At 41.7% G+C, this 24,328-nt stretch overlaps 1 protein-coding gene across 2 annotated transcripts in view; it reads right to left on the reverse strand.

The window, feature by feature from the left end:
• Positions 1–18,863: 18,863 nt before the first annotated feature.
• The window catches only part of ATP6V1H (ATPase H+ transporting V1 subunit H), a 162,295-nt gene continuing 156,830 nt past the window's right edge, over positions 18,864–24,328 (reverse strand). For both annotated transcript variants that reach the window (XM_077270495.1, XM_077270494.1), the window contains exon 15: positions 18,864–19,228. In XM_077270495.1, the coding sequence (XP_077126610.1) occupies positions 19,168–19,228 (61 nt within the window). In that variant the 3' untranslated portion in view covers positions 18,864–19,167. The remainder of the gene's footprint in view (positions 19,229–24,328) is intronic.

The raw sequence follows: 24,328 nt of genomic DNA on the forward strand, positions 1-24,328 counted from the left end.
ATTGTCCTGTTGAAAAACAAATGATGGTCCAACTAAACGCAAACCGGATGGAATAGCATGCCGCTGCAAGATGCTGTGGTAGCCATGCTGGTTTAGTATGCCTTCAATTTTGAATAAATCCCCAACAGTGTCACCAGCAAAGCACCCCCACACTATCACACCTCCTCCTCCATGCTTCACGGTGGGAACCAGGCGTGTAGAGTCCATCCGTTCACCTTTTCTGCGTCGCACAAAGACACGGTGATTGGAATCAAAGATCTCAAATTTGGGCTCATCAGACCAAAGCACAGATTTCCACTGGTCTAATGTCCATTCCTTGTGTTGTTTAGCCCAAACAAGTCTCTTCTGCTTGTTGCCTGTCCTTAGCAGTGGTTTCCTAGCAGCTATTTTACTATGAAGGCTGCTGCACAAAGTCTCCTCTTAACAGTTGTTGTAGAGCTGTGTCTGCTGCTAGAACTCTGTGTGGCATTGACCTGGTCTCTAATCTGAGCTGCTGTTAACCTGTGAATTCTGAGGCTGGTGACTCGGATAAACTTATCCTCAGAAGCAGAGGTGTCTCTTGGTCTTCCTTTCCTAGGGCGGTCCTCATGTGAGCCAGTTTCTTTGTAGCGCTTGATGGTTTTTGCCACTGCACTTGGGGACACTTTCAAAGTTTTCCTAATTTTTCAGACTGACTGACCTTCATTTCCTAAAGTAAGGATGGCCACTCGTTTTTCTTTACTTAGAATTTGTATTATGGCAAGAAAAAATCAGCTAACAGTCTGTTCAGTAGGACTATCAGCTGTGTATCCACCAGACTTCTGCTCAACACAACTGATGGTCCCAACCCCATTTATAAGGCAAGAAATCCCACTTATTAAACCTGACAGGGCACACCTGTGAAGTGAAAACCATTTCCGGTGACTACCTCTTGAAGCTCATCAAGAGAATGCCAAGAGTGTGCAAAGCAGTCATCAAAGCAAAAGGTGGCTACTTTGAAGAACCTAGAATATAAGACATTTTCAGTTGTTTCACACTATTTTGTTAAGTATATAATTCCACATGTGTTAATTCATAGTTTTGATGCCTTCAGTGTGAATGTACAATTTTCATAGTCATGAAAATACAGAAACATCTTTAAATGAGAAGGTGTGTCCAAACTTTTGGTCTGTACTGTATATATATATATATATATATATATATATATATATATATATATATATATATACACATACACACACACACATATATACACACTGTACATTCAATGACTCTGTTACATTGTACTTTATAGATTGCTTACGTGATCATCTTATTATTCCTATTGGTCCTTACATTAAAGGGAACCTGTCATGTCCTTTTTAGCATCTAAACTGTCCCCAGTGCGTTGTTAGTAATGTAATGTGCATCACTGACACTTTTTTCCATGAAAAACGGCGCTGTAATCATGTGCAAAAAGCACTTTCATACCTGCTCTAGAGTCATAGGGGTGCGCTTTATTTCGTTCAATCATGGCTGTCGCCACCCATGCAATTTGAATGGTGTTCCTGGGGTTGTGCCGACCTCACTAAAATCCACCTATAAATCTCGCACTTGCGCACTGTGTATCGGGGAGCCGTACATGCTCCGTGATGAATGGCACCAGGCTCGATACTACGCAAGCGCAGCTCCACGATACACACTGCACAAGCGTGGGATTTCAGAGCGGATTCCATTGACCACGGGAACAACGTTAAAATAGCGTGAGCAGCGACAACCATGATTGAACGAAATGAAGCACACCCCTATGACTAAATGAGCAGGTACGATCTAAGTTTATAAAGTGCTTTTTGCACATGATTACAGCGCCGTTTTTCATGAAAAAAGTGTAGTGATGCACATGTCCCCATAAGGCCTATAACTATAATTATAATAATCACAAGACACCTTTAAGGGTTGGAATAAATGGCCGTGAGGTTTTATTTTGAGTTACAAATTCCAAATAATTAACTAAATAACCAATAAATAATATCCATAAGTTCATAAGTCCAAATTTCCATAAACTTCCATAAACCAAATCCACCCAAGGTTGGGTGATTTTTACCCACAAATAAAACCAAACGACAGGAGAAATGACAACATAAAGGGAGGGAGGGTGGGCTCTTCTTTTCTTCAAGCGCCGGCGAACTGAGTATCCAACGTCGGCGCTCAGGTATATATAATAACCAAATCTGCCCAGCAACTGATTGACAACCAATCAATCATCAAAAATTTAGGCGGGCAAAAAGCCAGTCAGAACCAGATCTGGCTGCTTTTACATAGAATAACAGTAAAAACCTTGACCTCAATTTGACCCCTAATATCCATGGGATAAAATGCATGTGCCAGGCCTATGTGGACATGGGACCCCCGCTATATTTCTGTTGTCTGAGCGGGGGGGCTTACATGTCCCCATAAGGCCTATAACTATAATTATAATAATCACAAGACACCTTTAAGGGTTGGAATAAATGGCCGTGAGGTTTTATTTTGAGTTACAAATTCCAAATAATTAACTAAATAACCAATAAATAATATCCATAAGTTCATAAGTCCAAATTTCCATAAACTTCCATAAACCAAATCCACCCAAGGTTGGGTGATTTTTACCCCAAGAGGCCAAGGTTCAAAGAGCCGAGGCCCCCCCCAAACCACACAGCCATTTTTCAATTATATTGCCCATGTTAAGATTAAATATATCAAGTCCGATATCGGACAAATGAACCAAATCATTTCTGAACATCCCCGGTAAAAAGCCTTCTAAGTCAGTATGTCTAAAAGAAAACCCAGAAATAAGAGGTAAGAACTTCTTCATGGAGAAATTAACCCTCTTCCGGATCTTATCCAAAAATGAAAGTTAATTACACTGCCAAGCACGCCTGGGAATGATTTCTGAAAAAACAACACCAGAGAATGGAAAATTCTGTCTTAAATAAGTAAGATCTGACCGCATAGTGGCCAGTAGATTCAACGTGTTGATTCTTCCTAAATCATTCCCAGCGAGATGCACTACAATTAAATCCGGGTAAGGGAACCTCTCCAGACAACCCTTTACCTCAGAGACCAAAGAAAGCCATTTTAGGCCGCGAATGCCGTGCCAAAAAACTTGAACTTTAGAAGAATGGAACGATAGATTCTCAGAATATGATCGAAGGCCGGCCCTCTTCTGGGCCCAGAAGACAAATGAAGGCCCAACGATCCAAATAACTGCAGGGTATAAGAGAAATAAAATTAATCGGGATATAAATCAGGCCGAACATAAATTTTGAATCTTTTCGATTCCCATCTTCCTATTCTTTTGATTTTATCGTCAGATAGGCCAGCTTTTGAGGCTTCTGTAGCCGCACCTATTCTGAAAGAATGGGAAGTAATTTTGAGATGACTTTTACCCAAAAATGCCAAACACTTCTTTAAAATAAAAGTAAATTGGAAAACCGTCACCGGGGAAGAATCTCTAGGAATAAATAGGGAGCCTTCAGCTGGAGGCCTAAACGTAAACCATTTAGACAGATTAGCCACAGGACAAATCTTAGATTCAGGGAACGAATTCAATCTTAGCTCAGATCCTCTCCCCAGCTGATCTGTTTTAGACTTCCTGATAAACAAGAGAAGAAATGATTCAAAAATTCTGACATCCGAAAGCATGAGCCCGGATGAAACAGATTTCTTGGCTGACACTACCTCACCAACCCTCAGTGCCCCAAAAAAGGAGATAGAAAATATGCTTCCTCAAAGTTCTTACAAACGTGCACAAGGGCAGAACAAATGTCAATTAACAAAGAAATAGAAATAGGGCACCTTGAATCCGGAAAAAAACTTTCCCTTTTCAGGCCTTTCAAAAATTGCTTCACTGAGAAAAATTCCGTTAACGCAGTACCGCCATGTAATTTTAAAAAGAAAGAGACTCCCGCAAAGCATTTGGCTACTGCGGAGTAAGATAAGCCCTGTTTGACCAGAGACTCAGCGAATTTCAAAGCTGAATCCGGGTCAGGAGCAGAGGCGTCAAAACCGAAAAGAACAGAAAAATCAACCCATTTTTTCCATGCGGCTGAGTAATCAGCCCATGATCTGTTTGATAAAGAATTCCGAATAAAATAAGGAATTATATCGGAATCATGTCCTGAATTGAAAGGGGGCAATCGTACGCCTCTTTGTCTGCCAATGGGACCTGCAGATAAAAATCAAACCACTGACGATGCAATATAAGATCAGTTAAATGACTAACTTTACCACCTCCTCAGACTGCTTTTAACCAAATATTGCAGTTCAAACATTCCAACACCAATTTTCTCAGAATTTTTGCTGCATTCACATTCTTGGATGATAGGGTATTGATTGAAAAAATAACTGCCTGATTCCTGGAATGTAATAAAACCTTGGAATTTTGTAATCCATGGCCCCATAAGCAAATACACAGAAGGATTGACAAAAGCTCAGTAATAAAAGGGCTCTTGTTTAACTCTCTAGCAACCCAATTGACAGGCCAGTTCAGGGATACCCAGTGAGATTGAAACAAGCAGGCCACTCCTAGAGAGGCGTCTGCAGAAAAAACAAGGGGAATAGAATCCGAAGATACAAAAGGGGATTGGATTATTGATCTGCCATTAAAACCCGCTAAAAATGCTAGCCAGATTCTGGCGTCCTCTTTCACTTCAGAACACAATCTGATATGAGAATTGGGGGAAGAATGCCCTTTAGTAGCTTCGTAAAGTGACCTGGAAAAGACCCTGCCAATTGGAATGACCCTTAAGGAAAAATTCAATAGCCCAAGCAGGGATTGAAGCTCCTTAAGAGTGATTTTGTCTTTTGCTAGCAAGTTTTCAAGAGAACTACGAAGTTTGTCAATTTTTTCTTGGGGCAGGACGGTTTCCATTTTGACCGAATCGATCAAGATGCCCAAAAATTCAATGCGACAAGAAGGGCCTACTGTTTTCTCGTGGGCAATTGGGACTCAAAAAAATGCGCACAAATCAAGAAACCTAGAAAGAGTATTTTCACAAGACATAGATTGGGATGGGCCAACAAAAAGGAAGTCATCTAAATAATGCAGAATACCTGCTTCACAACCGCTAGATTCCAAAACCCAATGCAAAAAATGGGAAAAATTCTCAAAATAAAAACAGGACAAGGAAAAACCCATAGGAAGGCATTTGTCAAAAAAGAAGCAATTATCAAAATGAAAACCCAATGAATTAAACCCCTCCGGATGAACTGGGAGAAGTCTGAAGGCAGATTTAATGTCTGATTTGGATAAAAGGGCATTAGGACCGAATTTTCTAAGCATATCCAGAGCGCCATCAAAGGAGGAGTAGGTAACAGAACACATTGTCTTGTCTACCTCATCATTCAAAGATTGGCCGACTGGATAAGATAAATGGTGAATCATCCGGAAAGAACCCGGCTCCTTTTTGGGAACAATACCCAGTGGGGATAAGCGAAAATTTGAATATGGGGGGGACAAAAAGGGGCCGGCGACTCTGCCTAGCTCAATTTCAGATAAAATTTTTTCCCTAGCGACATCAGGGAATTCGGCAATGGAGGGGAGATTTTTAACTAAAACACAACCAGAACCTTTGAATTGGGGAACACGAAAACCTAGAGAAAAACCGTCATATAGTAAACTACTGATCTCCCTGTCTGGGTATTTGCTTAGCCAGTGGACCATTTTTTCCAGCCTCACTGGCGATTGAGCCCTTTGAAATTGATTCCTTAGAGGATTGCTGGGCAGCCTGCTTCTTAAAGCATTTGGACATAGGGTGGGGATTCCCACAGAAAGAACATTCGTGCCGAAAATGGCAGCTATTATTCCACTTACAGGAAGAATCATTGTAAGCAAAACAAACACCTTTCTTGTTGACAGAAACATAAGGCTGCCTAGAAACAGCATTCCTCATAGGAAGCATGAGATTGATCCAAAAACCAATGTCTTTAGAGCCCCATTTTACTTCGGGATGAACTGACAGCTTATGACGAAATGCCTCATCATAACTGAGCCATGCGGAGCCACCAAAATTTTTATAAGCCTCTAAGATAATGTCAACGTGTTGGAAGAGACTACTACAAAGGTTAGGTGACTTCTCTCCCAAGACGGCAGCATAGATGGCAAACGCTTGGACCCAGTTATTAAAGGACCTAATACTACGCTTAGGGTCATCATGGTCAGATTTGTCATCTTTCTTCTCTGATTTAGGGGGGTGATCCCTACTTGGTAACAATGAAAACAGATCGACAAATTGATTATTCCAAATGAGCTCCTTAACTGAGGGGCTCAAATGGAATCCCAGTGGGGAAAGCTCACAAGTTAAAGCCTCCTTGAAAGGATTCAAAGGAGGCGTACTAAGGGCAGGAGCTTCTGAGCGGAAAGAAGCAGGAGAAGCTGTTGCCCTAGATGAGATATTAGCCTCGCTTAATGCTTCGGCTACTACGGATTTAATTAAGTCTTTTAACTGGTTCTGAGGGACAGACAAGGGGATATTAAATGTCTCACCCCTCGCAGGTCGATCGTCCGGTCTTCTTCCTCCTTCACAGCCTGCGCTCCAGCCCGCAGACTGGGGCGAGCGCAACTGCCTGGCAGGTCTTGGGTCACGATCCTCCTCTTCATCAGATGACAGGGGGAGCGGAGCAGCCCTCGAGCCCCGAGCAGCAGCTGCCGGAGCCGACCGGTCGCCAGAAGAGAGAGGCACTGCAGCGCTTTTACGGCCGGTGCCCCTTTTGGCTCTTCCGGCCGCTCCCGATGACGTGGACGGCTCACCCAGCTGATGGTTGCCGAAATCTCGTGACGGGCTGCGAGACCTTGACGCGCAGCGGTGGCGTGACTTCCTGCTTGCTTCCGACAGACCGGGCCTGGACACCGCAGGAGACGGAGCAGGGGGAGAAGCCGCCTTCTGGTCCTCGCCGGAGGGTTCACAGCAGCCGGAGCTCCCATTTCTTGCCCCGCAGCTGGCACCACAGGTTCCGGAACAGGAGGAGGAGCGACGGCTTCGGAGGCTGCTAATGGAGGTTTTATAGCCAAGCAGCTCCTCAGCCAATCTTCCCCGTCCTCCCCGCTGGCTCTTGATAGGAGTTCCTGCAGGAGCTTCTCCATTGTTCGGTAAGGTCTCTTCTTTTCTTCAAGCGCCGGCGAACTGAGTATCCAACGTCGGCGCTCAGGTATATATAATAACCAAATCTGCCCAGCAACTGATTGACAACCAATCAATCATCAAAAATTTAGGCGGGCAAAAAGCCAGTCAGAACCAGATCTGGCTGCTTTTACATAGAATAACAGTAAAAACCTTGACCTCAATTTGACCCCTAATATCCATGGGATAAAATGCATGTGCCAGGCCTATGTGGACATGGGACCCCCGCTATATTTCTGTTGTCTGAGCGGGGGGGCTTACATTATATTGCTAACAACGCACTGGGGCAGTTTATATGCGAAATAACAATCACTTACAGTTAACCATAGTGGTCTTAATTACTTTATCAATCTTCATATAAGGAGATACCATTATGAATACCTTGTATTACATTTATGTACATTTTGTATTATGTATTTGATATACAGTACTGTGACATTGTAATGTATGGGTCTGTTTCATCTAGTTCATGCCTTTTTCCTGTGTACCAATCAATAAAGTATATTGAATATATTGATATAGAGTGCAGTGGATATTCTTTCCTTCATTAGAACGGCAGACAAAGTTTCATTCAGGATTTTTCACATTTGCAAAAACCGATCTGATTTTCATCAATGTTTTGGAACAGATTTTTAACACTGGGTCAGTTTTTCCTATTGGAGTTTCATTAGTGATGTTTCACTGATGAAAAAACATAAAATTACAAAGCTTCTCCTATATATTACAATGTTAATCACAGACAGCAGGTGGACTGCACACTGCTGCCATCCTTGTGTAGCCAGTAATTTTCATAGACTTATATGGGTAATTTTGATCTGTGGCTGCTATTAATAATGAACATCTCTTTGATTTTTTTTGCAGACACACGGTACACAAAAACCACAGATGTGTTGAACAGCACCAAAAACCACAGATGTGTTGAACAGCACCATATACTAATAGGTATGTGTTCTATCTATGGCAAACACATCCGGGATTCACAGATGTCTGAATGAGGCAATAGGGATGGAAATATTAAAACCCTGTGAAAAAAATGGGCCTGTTCTCTCTTACAAAACTTTACAGCTGCTCTTTCTATGTATTAAATTAGACATATAGACGGTTCTCCCACCCATACAGGTGTTCGAATTAGTGAAGTATTGATACAGCCTCGAATGGCCCTCTAGGGATCTATGGAAAAGATGGTCTATGGCTAACAGGCCACTGCCATCAAATTGGGAGTTGTTAATAAAAGAGCTCATTTACTGTTTTTACAGAGGGGCCCTCTGTGGTCAGTGCCCACCCCTTGATAAGGCAGTTAGGAAAGCTTTTGTAACATCACAAATGGACTATAGGTAAGCTGCTGTAAGTTCATCAGTGGGATTTAGTCATATAATCATTGCAATGTCAAAAGTGGTTACCATTAAGTGAACTACTATGTCATACCAAGAGAATTTTATTCAGGCAAATTAATGAAATCACAAATGGATTTTACTCATGTGGACTGTTCTGACTTGTCAGCGAATTTGCCTGTTTATGCCGATTGGTTATACTCACCTCACCGCACACCTCTGTGGCCCCTCTGCTCTTCCCCGTAACCTGTACTGTCCTCATTGGATCATCTTATCGCTGCTAGCACTGGGTCCCTGAGTCTCCTCACGCTAGGCTGGGACTTCTGGTTCTGATGAGGCCTTGGATGGTTTGCAAATGTGCATAAGGTCACAATCTCATCACATGCACCGTGACCTTGAGTGCGTATGTACAGAACCCTATCCTTGACCTCATCACAACCAGAAGTCCTGGACTAGCGTGATGAGACTTGGGGACCTAGGGTTCACGTCGATGACAAGATGATGCAATTAGGATAAGACAAGAGACTGAGGAGCGGAGGGGCATGAGAAGCGAGCTGTAAGTAAACAATAACTTTGTTTTGTAACCTTTTGATGGCTCCTTACAGTTTAGCAAAATGATGGGCATCAGCCGCCATTTTGCTGAATCCATGTGGAAGTGAACTACAAAAAAAATCCTGCATTTTGGTTAATGCGAAAACGTAAAATTCAAGTAGAATTTAATTTCACTCCTCTATTAACGAGATACTGCTCTAAAGCAGAAGCAATCATTTGTGGTGATGAAAAGAGATGGGAAAGCCCAAAACTGTCAGGTGCTGAACTCCGAACACTGACTTCTCCTGGAAGTTCATTGTACAGTTTGGGAGTCCGGAGAAAGAAAGACTAAAGTTTGGTCAGTCCAGACGAACCCAAAATGCCAAAGGTCCACTCATCTCTAGTTATGAAGATTAGGTTTTTGCAAGTATTTTCACACTGTGATGATTTACAAAATAATGCAATAATCATTGGAGTTATCCATAAATATGAGGTTGAAGAGGAAATTCTCAAGTGCACACAAGTCTTAATTAAGGCTGAAGATATGTTCAGATCACACGTGCTACAGAAGGATTGCGGTGTCGTACAAGAGGTGCAATCCAGATCTACAAATGTTGATTTTTTTTTTATATATGGATTACTTGCAAAGTCAGAGCCCACAGTTGACCACCACTATTGAACATCATGTTTCTGGATCATATATGTATTTGCGTAACAAGTAGTTCTTCCTTAGACTTAGATTTCAAAAACTAAATGGCTCAGTGTATAGCACTGCAGCGCTGGAGTCCTGGGTTCAAATCCCACCAAGGACAACATCTGCAAGGAGTCTGTATGTTCTCCCCGTGTCTGCGTGGGTTTCCTCCAGGTACTCCAGTTTTCTCCCACATTACAAAGACATACTGATAGGGAATTTAGATTGTGAGCCCCATCTGGGACAGCGATGATAATGTGTGCAAACTGTAAAGCGCTGCGGAATATGTTAGCGCTATATAAAAATAAAATATTTATTATTATTAATGAAAGCTCACTTTTTTCAGTTTTGCATATAGTGTAGCCATTTGTTTATATCCATTTGGATCAGGGGCATCTATTCTTATTACACTATTATATCTGTAGAACATTTACTATGCATGCACAAAGTATTATATAGCGGCCTAAATTTTTTTTTTGTAATATATTATAATCAAAGCAGAACACGTCACTAGATAGGAGATCATTAATATAGATTTATTGCACATTTTCAGATCCGCCAAGTCGTACATTATGAACGGTGTTTGCTTGCCACAAAATTGCAATAATCCTCTATAAAGCACATAGCCTCTTGAGGTATTAAGAGTTTACACACTAATGTATATTATGTATGCCGTGGAAGGATTAGGTTATATGCCATAATTACATTCTCATGCTTCATGAATGCAAACAGCTATAGCTTCTGTGTACTGAATGTTCGCAAGAAACTTGCAATAAAAAGTGTAATTTTTTCATAAAAGATTTAAAAATTTGTATGACATGTAGTTCTGAGCCAGAGTAATTTCACAGGTCTCCTGTCACTTTGCATCCAAGAATGGCAATTCATCTATCGGGTACATGAAAAGGAATCCAGAATGATTTAGACTGCTAATAATTCTCTGCTGCATTCATCTAGCCTGTCTTAATATTACTTTTTAGTCATACAAGGACAAATTAAAAGCCAAAAAGCAAGATTTTAAAGAGTTATTACGGTTAAAAAATTGACACGTCCATCCATTTCATCTCAGGGGTGGGAAATGATAAAGATAATGGGGTATATGTTCAACGACGATGAATGATCCAGTCTATTACAAAAGAGTTAATCTTTCCTTCCTAATCTCAGTTGTCAATCCACTGAACCAAACATTCAGAAAACAATTTTACACGTGTACACAATTATTGATTTTATGGTCTTCTAAAAAAAATGAAAAAACATCCAAGCTCTATTTTAAGCCAACAGTTTCCATTGTCACCAGCTCCTGAGATTATGGTAAATAATCGAGATTGAACCTTTCTTGTGCCACCTTCTCTTCTGAATGGGTTTTACAGGAATCAGCTTTTGACCATATTTTTGTATGGGTCATTTATGTACTTGTATAAGTTAATCATGCCTCCCATTAGAAATCTCTTCTCAGAACTAAATACATTTAATTTAAATCTCTCCTCATAGCCAAGATCCTCCATGTCCCTCATCAGTTTTGTGGCAATAGTAACAAAATTAAAAGGTTCTACAGTCATGGCCAAAAGTGTTGGCACACTTGAAATTGTTCTAGAAAATGAAGTATTTCTCTCAAAAAATTATTGCAATTACACATGTTTTGTCATACACGTTTATTTCCTTTGTGTGTATTGTGACAACACAAAACTTAATACCTGGTTGCACACTCTTTGGAATAAATAACAGCAATCAATAGTTTCCTATAACCATCAAGAAGCTTCTTACACCTCAACTGGAATTCTGAACCACTTACAAACTGCTCCAGGTCTCTCATATTTGCTTCCCATTGAACATCTGTGGAGAGATCTTAAAATTGTTGTTGGGAGAAGGCCACCTTGTAATATGAGACACCTGGAGCAGTTTTCAAAAGGAGAGTGGCCCAAAATTCCAGTTGTGAGGTGTAAGGAGCTTGTTAATTGTTACAGAAAGGGATTAATTAGATGTCAGTGGGCAAATTTTATACAAGACACTACATTCAGATGCTCACAGATGCTACCTTACACCCCTGTATAAAAAAATATTTAGAATTGAGAGTCCTCAGTGGTTGATACCCTGTATAAGGAACTGGTCTTTGATGTAGGGTCTGGTCTTTGCTGCCCAGTAGAGTGAGGTGAGGAAAAATTGTATGCATGCAGAGTCAAAATCAAGAAGATGGGAACAATAGCAAAACCAGAATCATGTAGTCAAGAGATACCAGGGCTCAAGTCCAGCACGTCAAACAGTACATTGTGCAGAGAGTCTACCATACAGTCCAAGGGTCAATCCACAATAAATGAGAAAATAGAATCTATATATATAATTGTCTAAGGGTTTTTCTGTCTGTCTGTCTGTCCTGGAAATCCCGCGTCTCTGATTGGTCGAGGCCGCCGGGCCTCGACCAATCAGCAACGGGCACAGCATGGCGACGATGATGTCATAATGGAAATCCCGCGTCTCTGATTGGTCGAGGCCGCCAGGCCTCGACCAATCAGCGACGGGCACAGTATCGACGTAGATGTCATAATGGTTGCCATGGCGACGATGATGTCATAAAGGTTGCCTCGACCAATCAGCGACGGGCACAGTCTGCCGCGAATTCTGGAATCATCATTGTACATATACATAGTTACATAGTTATTAAGGTTGAAGGAAGACTGTAAGTCCATCTAGTTCAACCCATAGCCTAACCTAACATGCCCTAACATGTTGATCCAGAGGAAGGCAAAAAAAACCCATGTGGCAAAGAGTAACTCCACCATGGGGAAAAAAATTCCTTCCCGACTCCACATACGGCAATCAGACTAGTTCCCTGGATCAACGCCTTATCAAGGAATCTAGTGTATATACCCTGTAACATTATACTTTTCCAGAAAGGTATCCAGTCCCCTCTTAAATTTAATTAATGAATCACTCATTACAACATCATACGGCAGAGAGTTCCATAGTCTCACTGCTCTTACAGTAAAGAATCCGCGTCTGTTATTATGCTTAAACCTTCTTTCCTCCAGACGTAGAGGCTGCCCCCTTGTCCCTGTCTCAGGTCTATGATTAAAAAGATCATCAGAAAGGTCTTTGTACTGTCCCCTCATATATTTATACATTAAAATAAGATCACCCCTTAGTCTTCGTTTTTCCAAACTAAATAGCCCCAAGTGTAATAACCTATCTTGGTATTGCAGACCCCCCAGTCCTCTAATAACCTTGGTCGCTCTTCTCTGCACCCGCTCCAGTTCAGCTATGTCTTTCTTATACACCGGAGACCAGAACTGTGCACAGTATTCTAAGTGTGGTCGAACTAGTGACTTGTATAGAGGTAAAATTATGTTCTCCTCATGAGCATCTATGCCTCTTTTAATACATCCCATTATTTTATTTGCCTTTGTAGCAGCTGCCTGACACTGGCCACTGAATATGAGTTTGTCATCCACCCATATACCCAGGTCTTTTTCATTGACGGTTTTGCCCAGAGTTTTAGAATTAAGCACATAGTTATACATCTTATTACTTCTACCCAAGTGCATGACCTTACAATTATCCCCATTAAAGCTCATTTGCCATTTATCAGCCCAAGCTTCTAGTTTACATAAATCATCCAGTAATATAAAATTGTCCTCCCCTGTATTGATTACCCTGCAGAGTTTAGTGTCATCTGCAAATATTGAAATTCTACTCTGAATGCCCCCTACAAGGTCATTAATAAATATGTTAAAAAGAAGAGGGCCCAATACTGACCCCTGTGGTACCCCTGTTATGACCCCAATGGCGAGGGTCTCAGAGGAACCAGTAAGTCTGCGACGTACAAAAATCCAGCTCATAGGGCAGTGGTAACTGGGTTGACCATATATCTACTCCTAACGCCAACACTAGAAGTAGCCGGGGAACATGCCTACGTTGGTCGCTAGATGTCTCGCGCCAGCCGGAGAGCTAACTACCCCTAGAAGAGGAAAACAAAGACCTCTCTTGCCTCCAGAGAAAAGACCCCAAAAGTAGGATACAAGCCCCCCACAAATAATAACGGTGAGGTAAGAGAAAATGACAAACACAGAGATGAACTAGGTTTAGCAAAGAGAGGCCCACTTACTAATAGCAGAATGTAGTAAGATAACTTATATGGTCAACGAAAACCCTAACAAAAATCCACACTGGAGATTCAAGAACCCCCGAACCGTCTAACGGCCCGGGGGGAGAACTCCAGCCTCCCTAGAGCTTCCAGCAAGGTTAGGATACAGATAATGTACAAGCTGGACAAAAATGCAAACAAAAACAAATAGCAAAAAGCAAGAAAGCAGACTTAGCTTAATTCAGCAGGAACCAGGATCAGTAGACAAGAGCACAACAGATTAGCTCTGATTACAACGTTGCCAGGCATTGAACTGAAGGTCCAGGGAGCTTATATAGCAACACCCCTGACCTAACGACCCAGGTGAGCATACAAGGGATGAATGACATACCCAGAGTCAAATCACTAGTAGCCACTAGAGGGAGCCAAAAGGTAAATTCACAACAGTACCCCCCCCCTTAGTGAGGGGTCACCGAACCCTCACCAAGACCACCAGGGCGATCAGGATGAGCGGCGTGAAAGGCATGAACTAAATCGGCCGCATGCACATCAGAGGCGACCACCCAGGAATTATCCTCCTGACCATAGCCCTTCCACTTGACCAGGTACTGAAGCCTCCGCCTGGAGAGACGAGAATCTAAGATCTTCTCCACCACGTACTCCAACTCGCCCTCAACCAACACCGGAGCAGGAGGCTCAGCAGAAGGAACCACAGGCACAACGTACCGCCGCAACAAGGACCTATGAAATACGTTGTGAATGGCAAACGACAACGGAAGATCCAGGCGAAAGGATACAGGATTAATGATTTCCAATATCTTGTAAGGACCAATGAAGCAAGGCTTAAATTTGGGAGAGACCTTCATAGGAACAAATCGAGAAGACAGCCATACCAAATCCCCAACGCGAAGTCGGGGACCCACACCGCGGCGGCGGTTGGCAAAACGCTGAGCCTTCTCCTGTGACAACTTCAAGTTGTCCACCACAAACACCGGAAAATGTCATGCATGAAGGACTGAAAAACTGAAGGTGCATTAGAGAGCCCAAATGGCATCACCAAGTACTCAAAATGACCTTCGGGCGTATTGAATGCGGTTTTCCATTCATCGCCCTGCCTAATGCGCACAAGGTTGTACGCACCACGAAGGTCTATCTTGGTGAACCACTTGGCACCTTTAATCCGGGCAAACAAATCTGACAACAGCGGCAAAGGATACTGAAATTTGACAGTGATCTTATTTAAAAGCAGATAGTCAATACAAGGCCTCAAAGATCCGTCCTTTTTGGCCACAAAAAAGAATCCCGCACCAAGAGGGGAAGAAGAAGGACGGATATGCCCCTTCTCAAGAGACTCCTTGATATATGAACGCATCGCGGTATGTTCAGGTACCAACAGATTAAACAGTCTCCCCTTAGGAAACTTACTGCCAGGAATCAAATCTATTGCACAGTCACATTCCCTATGAGGAGGCAGTGCACTGGACTTAGACTCGCTGAAGACATCCTGATAATCAGACAAATACGCCGGAACTTCCGAAGGCGTAGAAGAAGCAATAGACAAGGGCAGGGAATCTCCATGAATTCCATGGCAGCCCCAACTTGACACTGACATAGCCTTCCAGTCCAAGACTGGATTATGGGTCTGTAACCATGGCAAACCCAAAACAACCAAATCATGCATTTTATGCAGAACAAGAAAACGTATTACCTCCCGATGTTCGGGAGTCATGCACATGGTAACCTGTGTCCAAAACTGCGGTTTATTTTTTGCCAATGGCGTAGAATCAATACCCCTAAGAGGGATAGGATTTTCCAATGGCTCAAGAACAAATCCGCAGCGCTTGGCAAATGACACATCCATAAGGCTCAGGGCAGCACCTGAGTCCACAAACGCCATGACAGGATACGATGACAGTGAGCAAATCAAAGTTACAGATAGAATAAATTTAGGTTGCAAATTACCAATGGCGACCGGACTAACAACCTTAGTAAGACGTTTAGAGCATGCTGAGATAACATGTGTAGAATCACCACAGTAGTAACACAAGCCATTCTGGCGTCTATGAATTTTCCGCTCATTTCTAGTCAGGATTCTATCACATTGCATTAAATCAGGTGCCTATTCAGACAACACCATGAGGGAATTTGCGGTTTTGCGCTCCCGCAACCGCCGGTCGATTTGAATAGCCAGGGCCATAGAATCATTCAGACCTGTGGGAATGGGAAAACCCACCATCACATTCTTAATGGCTTCAGAAAGGCCATTTCTAAAATTTGCAGCCAATGCACACTCGTTCCACTGGGTCAGCACGGACCATTTCCGAAATTTTTGGCCATACACTTCAGCCTCGTCCTGGCCCTGAGACATCGCCAGCAAGGCTTTTTCTGCCTGAATCTCAAGATTGGGTTCCTCATAAAGCAAACCGAGCGCCAGAAAAAACGCATCAATGTCAGCCAATGCCGGATCTCCTGGCGCCAGCGAGAAGGCCCAATCCTGAGGGTCGCCCCGTAAAAAAGAAATAACAATTTTTACTTGCTGAGCGGAGTCTCCAGATGAACAGGGTCTCAGGGACAAAAACAATTTACAATTATTCCTGAAATTTCTAAATTTAAATCGGTCTCCGGAAAACGGTTCCGGAATCGGTATCTTAGGTTCTGACATAGGATTTCTGAAAACATAATCTTGTATGCCCTGCACACGAGCAGCAAGCTGGTCCACACTTGTAATCAAGGTCTGGACATTCATGTCTGCAGCAAACACAAGCCACTCAGAGGTAAAGGGGAAAAGAAAAAAAAATGAGAGAGAGAAAAAAAAAACTCAGAACTTTCTTTCTTATAATCCCGCTTCTGCAATGCATTTAACATTTAATACTGGCCTGGCAAACTGTTATGACCCCAATGGCGAGGGTGTCAGAGGAACCAGTAAGTCTGCGACGTACAAAAATCCAGCTCATAGGGCAGTGGTAACTGGGTTGACCATATATCTACTCCTAACGCCAACACTAGAAGTAGCCGGGGAACATGCCTACGTTGGTCGCTAGATGTCTCGCGCCAGCCGGAGGACTAACTACCCCTAGAAGAGGAAAACAAAGACCTCTCTTGCCTCCAGAGAATAGACCCCAAAAGTATGATACAAGCCCCCACAAATAATAACGGTGAGGTAAGAGGAAATGACAAACACAGAGATGAACTAGGTTTAGCAAAGAGAGGCCCACTTACTAATAGCAGAATGTAGTAAGATAACTTATATGGTCAACGAAAACCCTAACAAAAATCCACACTGGAGATTCAAGAACCCCCGAACCGTCTAACGGCCCGGGGGGAGAACTCCAGCCTCCCTAGAGCTTCCAGCAAGGTTAGGATACAGATAATGTACAAGCTGGACAAAAATGCAAACAAAAACAAATAGCAAAAAGCAAGAAAGCAGACTTAGCTTAATTCAGCAGGAACCAGGATCAGTAGACAAGAGCACAACAGATTAGCTCTGATTACAACGTTGCCAGGCATTGAACTGAAGGTCCAGGGAGCTTATATAGCAACACCCCTGACCTAACGACCCAGGTGAGCATACAAGGGATGAATGACATACCCAGAGTCAAATCACTAGTAGCCACTAGAGGGAGCCAAAAGGTAAATTCACAACATACCCCACTGCTAACCGCAACCCAGTCCGAGTGTGCTCCATTAATAACCACCCTTTGTTTCCTATCCCTGAGCCAGCTCTCAACCCACTTACACATATTTTCCCCTATCCCCATTACTCTCATTTTATGTAACAACCTTTTGTGTGGCACCGTATCAAAAGCTTTGGAAAAGTCCATATACACTACGTCCACTGGGTTCCCTTGGTACAGTCCGGAACTTACCTCTTCATAGAAGCTGATCAAATTAGTCTGACATGAACGGTCCCTAGTAAACCCGTGCTGATACTGGGTCATAAGGTTATTCCTCTTCAGATACTCCAGTATAGCATCCCTTAGAAAGCCCTCCAGGATTTTACCCACAGTAGAGGTTAAGCTTACTGGCCTATAATTACCGAGTTCAGTTTTTGCCCCTTTTTTTAATATTGGCACCACATTTGCTATACGCCAGTCCTGTGGTACAGACCCTGTTATTATGGAGTCTTTAAAGATTAAAAATAATGGTCTATCAATGACTGTACTTAGTTCCTGCAGTACTCGGGGGTGTATCCCATCCGGGCCCGGAGATTTGTCAATTTTAGTTATTTTTAGACGCCGCTGTACTTCCTGCTAGGTTAAGCAGGTGACATTTAATGGGGAATTTTTATCACTAGTCATTTTGTCTGCCATGGGATTTTCTTTTGTAAATACTGATGAAAAAAAGTCATTTAGCATATTGGCTTTTTCCTCATCCTCATCCACCATTTCCCACAGATTATTTTTAAGGGGGCCAACACTGTCATTTTTTAGTTTCTTACTATTTATATAGTTAAAGAATATTTTGGGATTATTTTTACTCTCTCTGGCAATGAGTCTCTCTGTCTCAATCTTTGCTGCCTTGATTTGCTTTTTACAGAATTTATTTAATTTTCTGTATTTATTTAATGCCTCCTCACTACCTACTTCCTTTAATTCTCTAAATGCTTTCTTTTTGTCCCTTATTGCGCCCCTTATAGCTCTATTTAGCCATATTGGCTTATACTACGGGGACATGCATATTCTAGAATACCCGATGCGTTAGAATCGGGCCACAGACTAGTATACAATAACTGGCAATGATAGACAACTAAAAGGTAGGTATTTAAATAGCGTCTAGTGCACTCCTGGTTTGACGAACCTGTCTATCAGATAGCTGGCTAGACCCTGTGATTGGCTGACCAGCAGGACCATGAGTGAAAACATTTATTACTTACTGATGAGGAGGACCACAAGAAGGGAAGCGAACTCGCGCTCCAGAGGCATAGCCAACAGCATTAGTGGGACGGAAATCTACTCTCCGTTTACTGTTGGCCTCGCCACCAGGAACAGAGCGTCAGTGTCTAAGTGATGGCTGAAGGACACAGGAATAGAGACAGTCCTGGGTACAGCACTTCAAATATGTCAGCACTATATAAAATTGAAGTCGAAAGCACAATAGAAGAATAAAGCAACGAGGGATTGTTTCTGGAATGTTTTATTTGTATATTTCATGTAATAAATTAGCGAGACTACTAACAGATTTCTCCTCTTCAATTCTGCACCTTAAATCTGCACAACTGATGCTAGTAGTCCCTCCGAACACCATGTCATAGTGAATTGTAACCCACAATAAACAGCTTCACATGAATATTTCACTACAACATGGATTTTAACGGGTGAGGAGAGCAAACAACACAAAGGGTCGTTAATTGAAAAAAATAGGAAAACATGGTTTGGAGATACAGATGCAAAGCATGGATGCTTCAGCACATCAATGATAGATTTAACTTCTGGCAGTCACTGCTGGGGGTTGTTCTGACTGCAGTTGTTTCCCCAGATATTCCCTGAAAGACATTAAATAAAAATATTAGTATAGTAATAAGCAAACTTAAATACGCGACGGCTAAACAGATTAATTTACTAAATGTATTTTGCATTTATTCCCTTTTTTATAATTTCCATATTCGTTTCAAGCTATAAAGCCCACCACACACATGAATGAGATGTCTGCTGGACAAACAGTGCTTAAGCCTATCATTCTAGCGGGAGCCATCTCAGGCGACTCTCCTATACACAGAAACACCAGGTTGGCCAAGTGCTCTTGTGTTTTCTATGAGAGAGTCACCGCCAGAGAAGCCTTATCTCAGCTCATCTCAGAGAGAACAAAATAATCAGCAGGCCAAAACCAGACACGTTGGATCCTTAACTCCCCAGATAATGAGTTGTCCGGGAGTCCATACACATTAGAGTCCCGGTCAAACCCATGTATGGAGGGCTTAAGTTATCAGCAAGACAAGCTACTTTCAAAATGCAGACACCCTGAACATGAAAAAACTACCAATGATAATCTATTACTAAGGGAAGCTGCAGTAGGTTACACATTTTCTTAGCGGTAGCCAGCCACTACAGGAGAAATGTGGCATTACACTGTGCTCAAGTAAATAGATGATCAAGTAATATATAGTCATGCCAAGTCCTACACTGCAGAAGTCACTTCTTTACAGATTATTTATGACACCTCGTGCCTACCTCCTTGCTTACCCTATGCACCCTCCATGCTCCTTGACATGTCACATACAATCTATGCAATGCAAGGTATGTGTATGTGCTCCGTACTCCTTCACAGCTCTTATGTGACATCTCAGTAAAGAAGAGCAGAGAGTGAGGGGAAGGTGGAATAATAAAAACACACAGATAAGGATTAGTCAGAGGGTTGTCATGCATTAGAAGCAAGAATAACGCCACGAGCAAAGGATTTTTTTTAAAGACTGTGGATTTAATTTTTTTTTAAAGAATGTAGATTTAAATTATTTTTTATCTACTTGGAGTACCCCTTTAAAAAATTTAATTTTACAGCATCTTTAACAGTTTATCTAATTTATTTAGAAAAATGTATTAAATACATGCACTTCAGTATTTATATACAATATTTGCTTGTGCCCCTCACCCAACAGATACCTTTAGGGAGTATTCTCAGCTCCAAGATCCTGTTCCAATATGTAGGTGTAATAATAATAATATTAGCAAATACCTCCAATTAGAAATGTAGCATGGTTCTTCTGATTCGCTATGCCTCTTTCCTCATGTACAGGCATTGCAGGACCTTAGGTATTCATGGTTACGACCACTGATATAGCGACAGCTAGATGCTAGTGGTCGTAACCATGGATTCCTAAGGTCCTACAATGCCTGTACATGAGGAAAGAGACAGCAAATCAGAAAAACTATGCTAAATTTCTAATTGTAGGTATTTGCTAATATTATTATTATTACACCTACTACATATTGGGATAGGATCCTGTAGACGAGAATTTCCCTTTAAGTTTGATATAGTTATTATTTGTGCTGAGAATAATGCAGCGTTTCGTTTCTATGATGCACCATCAGAACAGTCTCCTCAATTACAATAATGAAACACGAGCCGCCTCTGTGACAAGCACCAAAATTTACATCACACAATCCCTGGGGTCAGCTTGATATGCCGGTGATACGGAGACAAGACGCAGTTATCTGTATTTAGGAGAATCTTTTCCCTAGGTTCATCTTGTTATCAGCTATGGGGCACGGTCCATCAAACAACAATGACATGCTATTAATAAGAGCGCTGCTATAATCTTGTCCATCAACATTTCCGGGAAATACAGCGCACACATAATCCAGTCTGCGAGACGTAAACCATTTCACACTGACAGATCTAGTTTGCGGCTTGGGGTTTCTTGTAATAGAAAAAGTGATTTTGATCAAACAGTAAATAGAAATGCAAAGCTGCGTATACATCGGCTTCACGGGTGAAATCTCATTCTTGCTTAAAGTAAAGTGTTGATTGAAGAAGTGGGCGTCCTACCTCTAGGATCTTTACATTATACTCTATGGGAGCTCGAGAAACAAAGGATTTAGTCCCATAGAGAAGAAGAGGAGATTGTTTGCTTTGCACAAGTCCTTCTTGTTAGTAAAGTCTCTCGATAATATGTTTACCAAGAAAAGTGTCCCCCTGCCGTTACCCCCAGTAACATGTGGGAAAAACAGTAATTAAAGCGGCATTTACACCAGTAGATTATCGTGAACCAATGCTTCTAAGAACGCTCATTTCTCGATAATTCGAATAATTCGACAGTGTAAACAGACTGCCAATCAGACTGCTTATAACAATGGCAGCCTATGCAGAACGACCCATCACTGATCTCTCAGTGCACTACATAATGTAGCCTGCCTGTCTACAGCAAACAGGTTCCTGGTCGTTTAATGCCGCATGTCGAGTAGTGTAAACCTGCCCTACGGGTGGTTAGATCTGGACACCACAGGAGCAGTTAGCAGCCAACTCACGGTGGTCTGGGAGTCGGCTCCCAAGATCTGATGTTGATGACCTACCGTATATTATGAATAGGTCATTAATATTGGTGTAATGAAAAACCCATCACATTCACTGTTCTAAAGCTTGATCTGTCAAGTTTACCTTTACCTTACCCAAAAGTAGTGATATTTCAGGCAATTAAATCTGAACATTTTAGCAGATTTAGAAGTAAATTAATCTAACTATACTTCTGATGTCCAGCACTGAATTAGAACAATAGGACCTGCACAATGTATGCAAAGATCTAGCAGACAGCTAGCAAAGTAAAAAATGAGCAGAAAAGAAATGATAAATCTGCCATGTATTCGAAAAATCCATTCCCTCCTGCTGAATGTGATTATCACAATAGATTTGCTTTTCACTCGGTTACGGCACTTGGTAATTGCTGCTCCAAAATGTGCTCTATATCTAATCTTAGGAGGACTCTCATGATGGGCTCGTATCGGCAAACTAAATTAGAGCAGAATGATTTGAGCTATTCTTTCCGCTCATTTACATGTATTTAAAGACCACTAGTTGATAAAACCATCCCTTTATTTTGTTATGTGTATGTGCGTTATATGCATTTATCATGTGCGAAAAAACTCGATTCATTGCTCCCTATGAGCAACAGAATGCACTATGTGCAAATGGAAAAAAAAGTGGCAAGTGACGACAAGGATGTAGGCCCATGGTCCACAAGGACTAAACAGCCAGTTGTCTCACAGATTCTCAAAAAGAGCAAATAATGGACTGTGACATACAAATAATGGGGTCTCGGGTTGAATAGCATGTCAAATGCTTATGATTCCTAGAACGTTCTTGACAGAAAAGTTTTAAACTTTTGCAATCATTACGACAACTCACTTTTTGAAATGCTACAAACAAATCTCAAAGTGATCCTTTTACAGTCCCCTTCCACATTGATTCATGGAGATTTTATTTATTTTTTTATAACAATTCTACTTTCTATTTTAAATTAGGCAGAATTGAGACAAGCCTATGAAGCCTCATCTGTTTCACCTTCTGAAAAAAATTGACAGTAGTTTTCTGCATAATTCTTAAAAGCAATTCTTGGAAAAAAAAATGCATCCATTACCGAGCTGTGCCAATATAGTTATTTTTTTTTTTGGGTGGCGGGTGAAGGTTTTGGGGTGGGAGGTGAAGGACACAACCATTGAGTTTAATTTATGAGTTTGTAGAACAACAAATGGCGGTTTGTGGAAGGAGCGCTAGCGGCTGTCCCAATGAGGAGGAAATAAGTGCGCAGGTCCCCGCAGCTCCAGACGGATACCCCACGATGGGGGAGAAAGACTTGCAACAGGAACAGAATAGCCGGTCTCAGGAGCGCAGAAGGAGAACACAAACGCCAGTTTAGGGTAAAATCACAACGAGTTTCAACTGAAGAAGACGGCGCACGCTGTTGAAACGCGTTGTGGTTTTACCCTAAACTGGTGTCTGTGTTCTCCTTCTGCGCTCCTGAGACCGGCTATTCTGTTCCTGTTGCTAATTTATGAGTTTGGCCCTTTTTCCGGAGAAGACCGATTTTATTTCTCACGGTGTGTCTCAGTAAAAGAGCTCTCATCTAATTGCGTCACTGCCATGCAATGGTCCATATGTAGTCTGTTGTCCTTCGTTAGGTTCCCGGGTACCATGACAATTAATCGGTGGCCGCTGATCCTGTTGCAGTGGGTCAGATGGGATGACAGAAGGATTTAACTGGGATCAGAGTTCATTTTGATTTTGCCAGTTGCCACAGGAACATGGCTGTGCATTTCATTAACGGTCCGGTTGATCATTGGGGTACACTGACCATGCCCAGACCATCAAAGTACATAGTGGTAGCAAGTCCTTTGATGTACTACTGCTGCTCCAAAATATTATAGCAAGGGTTGTCAAAAGGTTAAATTAATAGGTAGCAGCAAATACATAGAAAATATATTACAAATTTTTCACTTTTTCCTGAGCAGCATGATTGACAGCATAATCAAAGTAACATCCCAGATCTGAGTGACATAGGATGTGAAGTTCCGAAAGAATTTTCTTCTGATAATGCTTAATGGCTTATGTAGGATCCCTGAGGATTTGAAAAGCCATCCACACATTAAGGTATACCAGAAATAGGAAAAATGCCTTGTAGTCTACCTTTTGTAATGGCAGATGAACGGCACCTTTGACAACCATCCACTTAATAGGCTATTAAGTGACAAGTAGAATTAGGGCTGTCTGTCAAAATGAGAGGTCGTATAAATAGCTATAATCAATACTTTTTTTTTTTAGGGGGGGGATCTAAAACAAAATTATGAGGCATAAAACATTATTGTATTTGCTTTGTAATTTACACATATGATATGTTATCACGGAACTAGTGGAGTAATGCTGTGCTGCAGACATTATAGAGAATGACTGTCCATTAGAGTTATTTCTGCACGACATCTAGTTTGGCGTATTTACTTTAATGCTTCTAAGTAGCTTTGCTTTTATGATTCAGGAAATGTGGAATTATTTTTGCTGAATTATTTATTAACTCTTTTCTTGAAATGTGAAATAGGAAAATAGCAAAGAGTGCAATGCAAACTGCTTCCAAAAGGAGGTAGTAACATGAAGAAGCCAT

This window comes from Ranitomeya variabilis, chromosome 6 (genome assembly GCF_051348905.1).
Source record: "Ranitomeya variabilis isolate aRanVar5 chromosome 6, aRanVar5.hap1, whole genome shotgun sequence".
NCBI lineage: Eukaryota > Metazoa > Chordata > Amphibia > Anura > Dendrobatidae > Ranitomeya > Ranitomeya variabilis.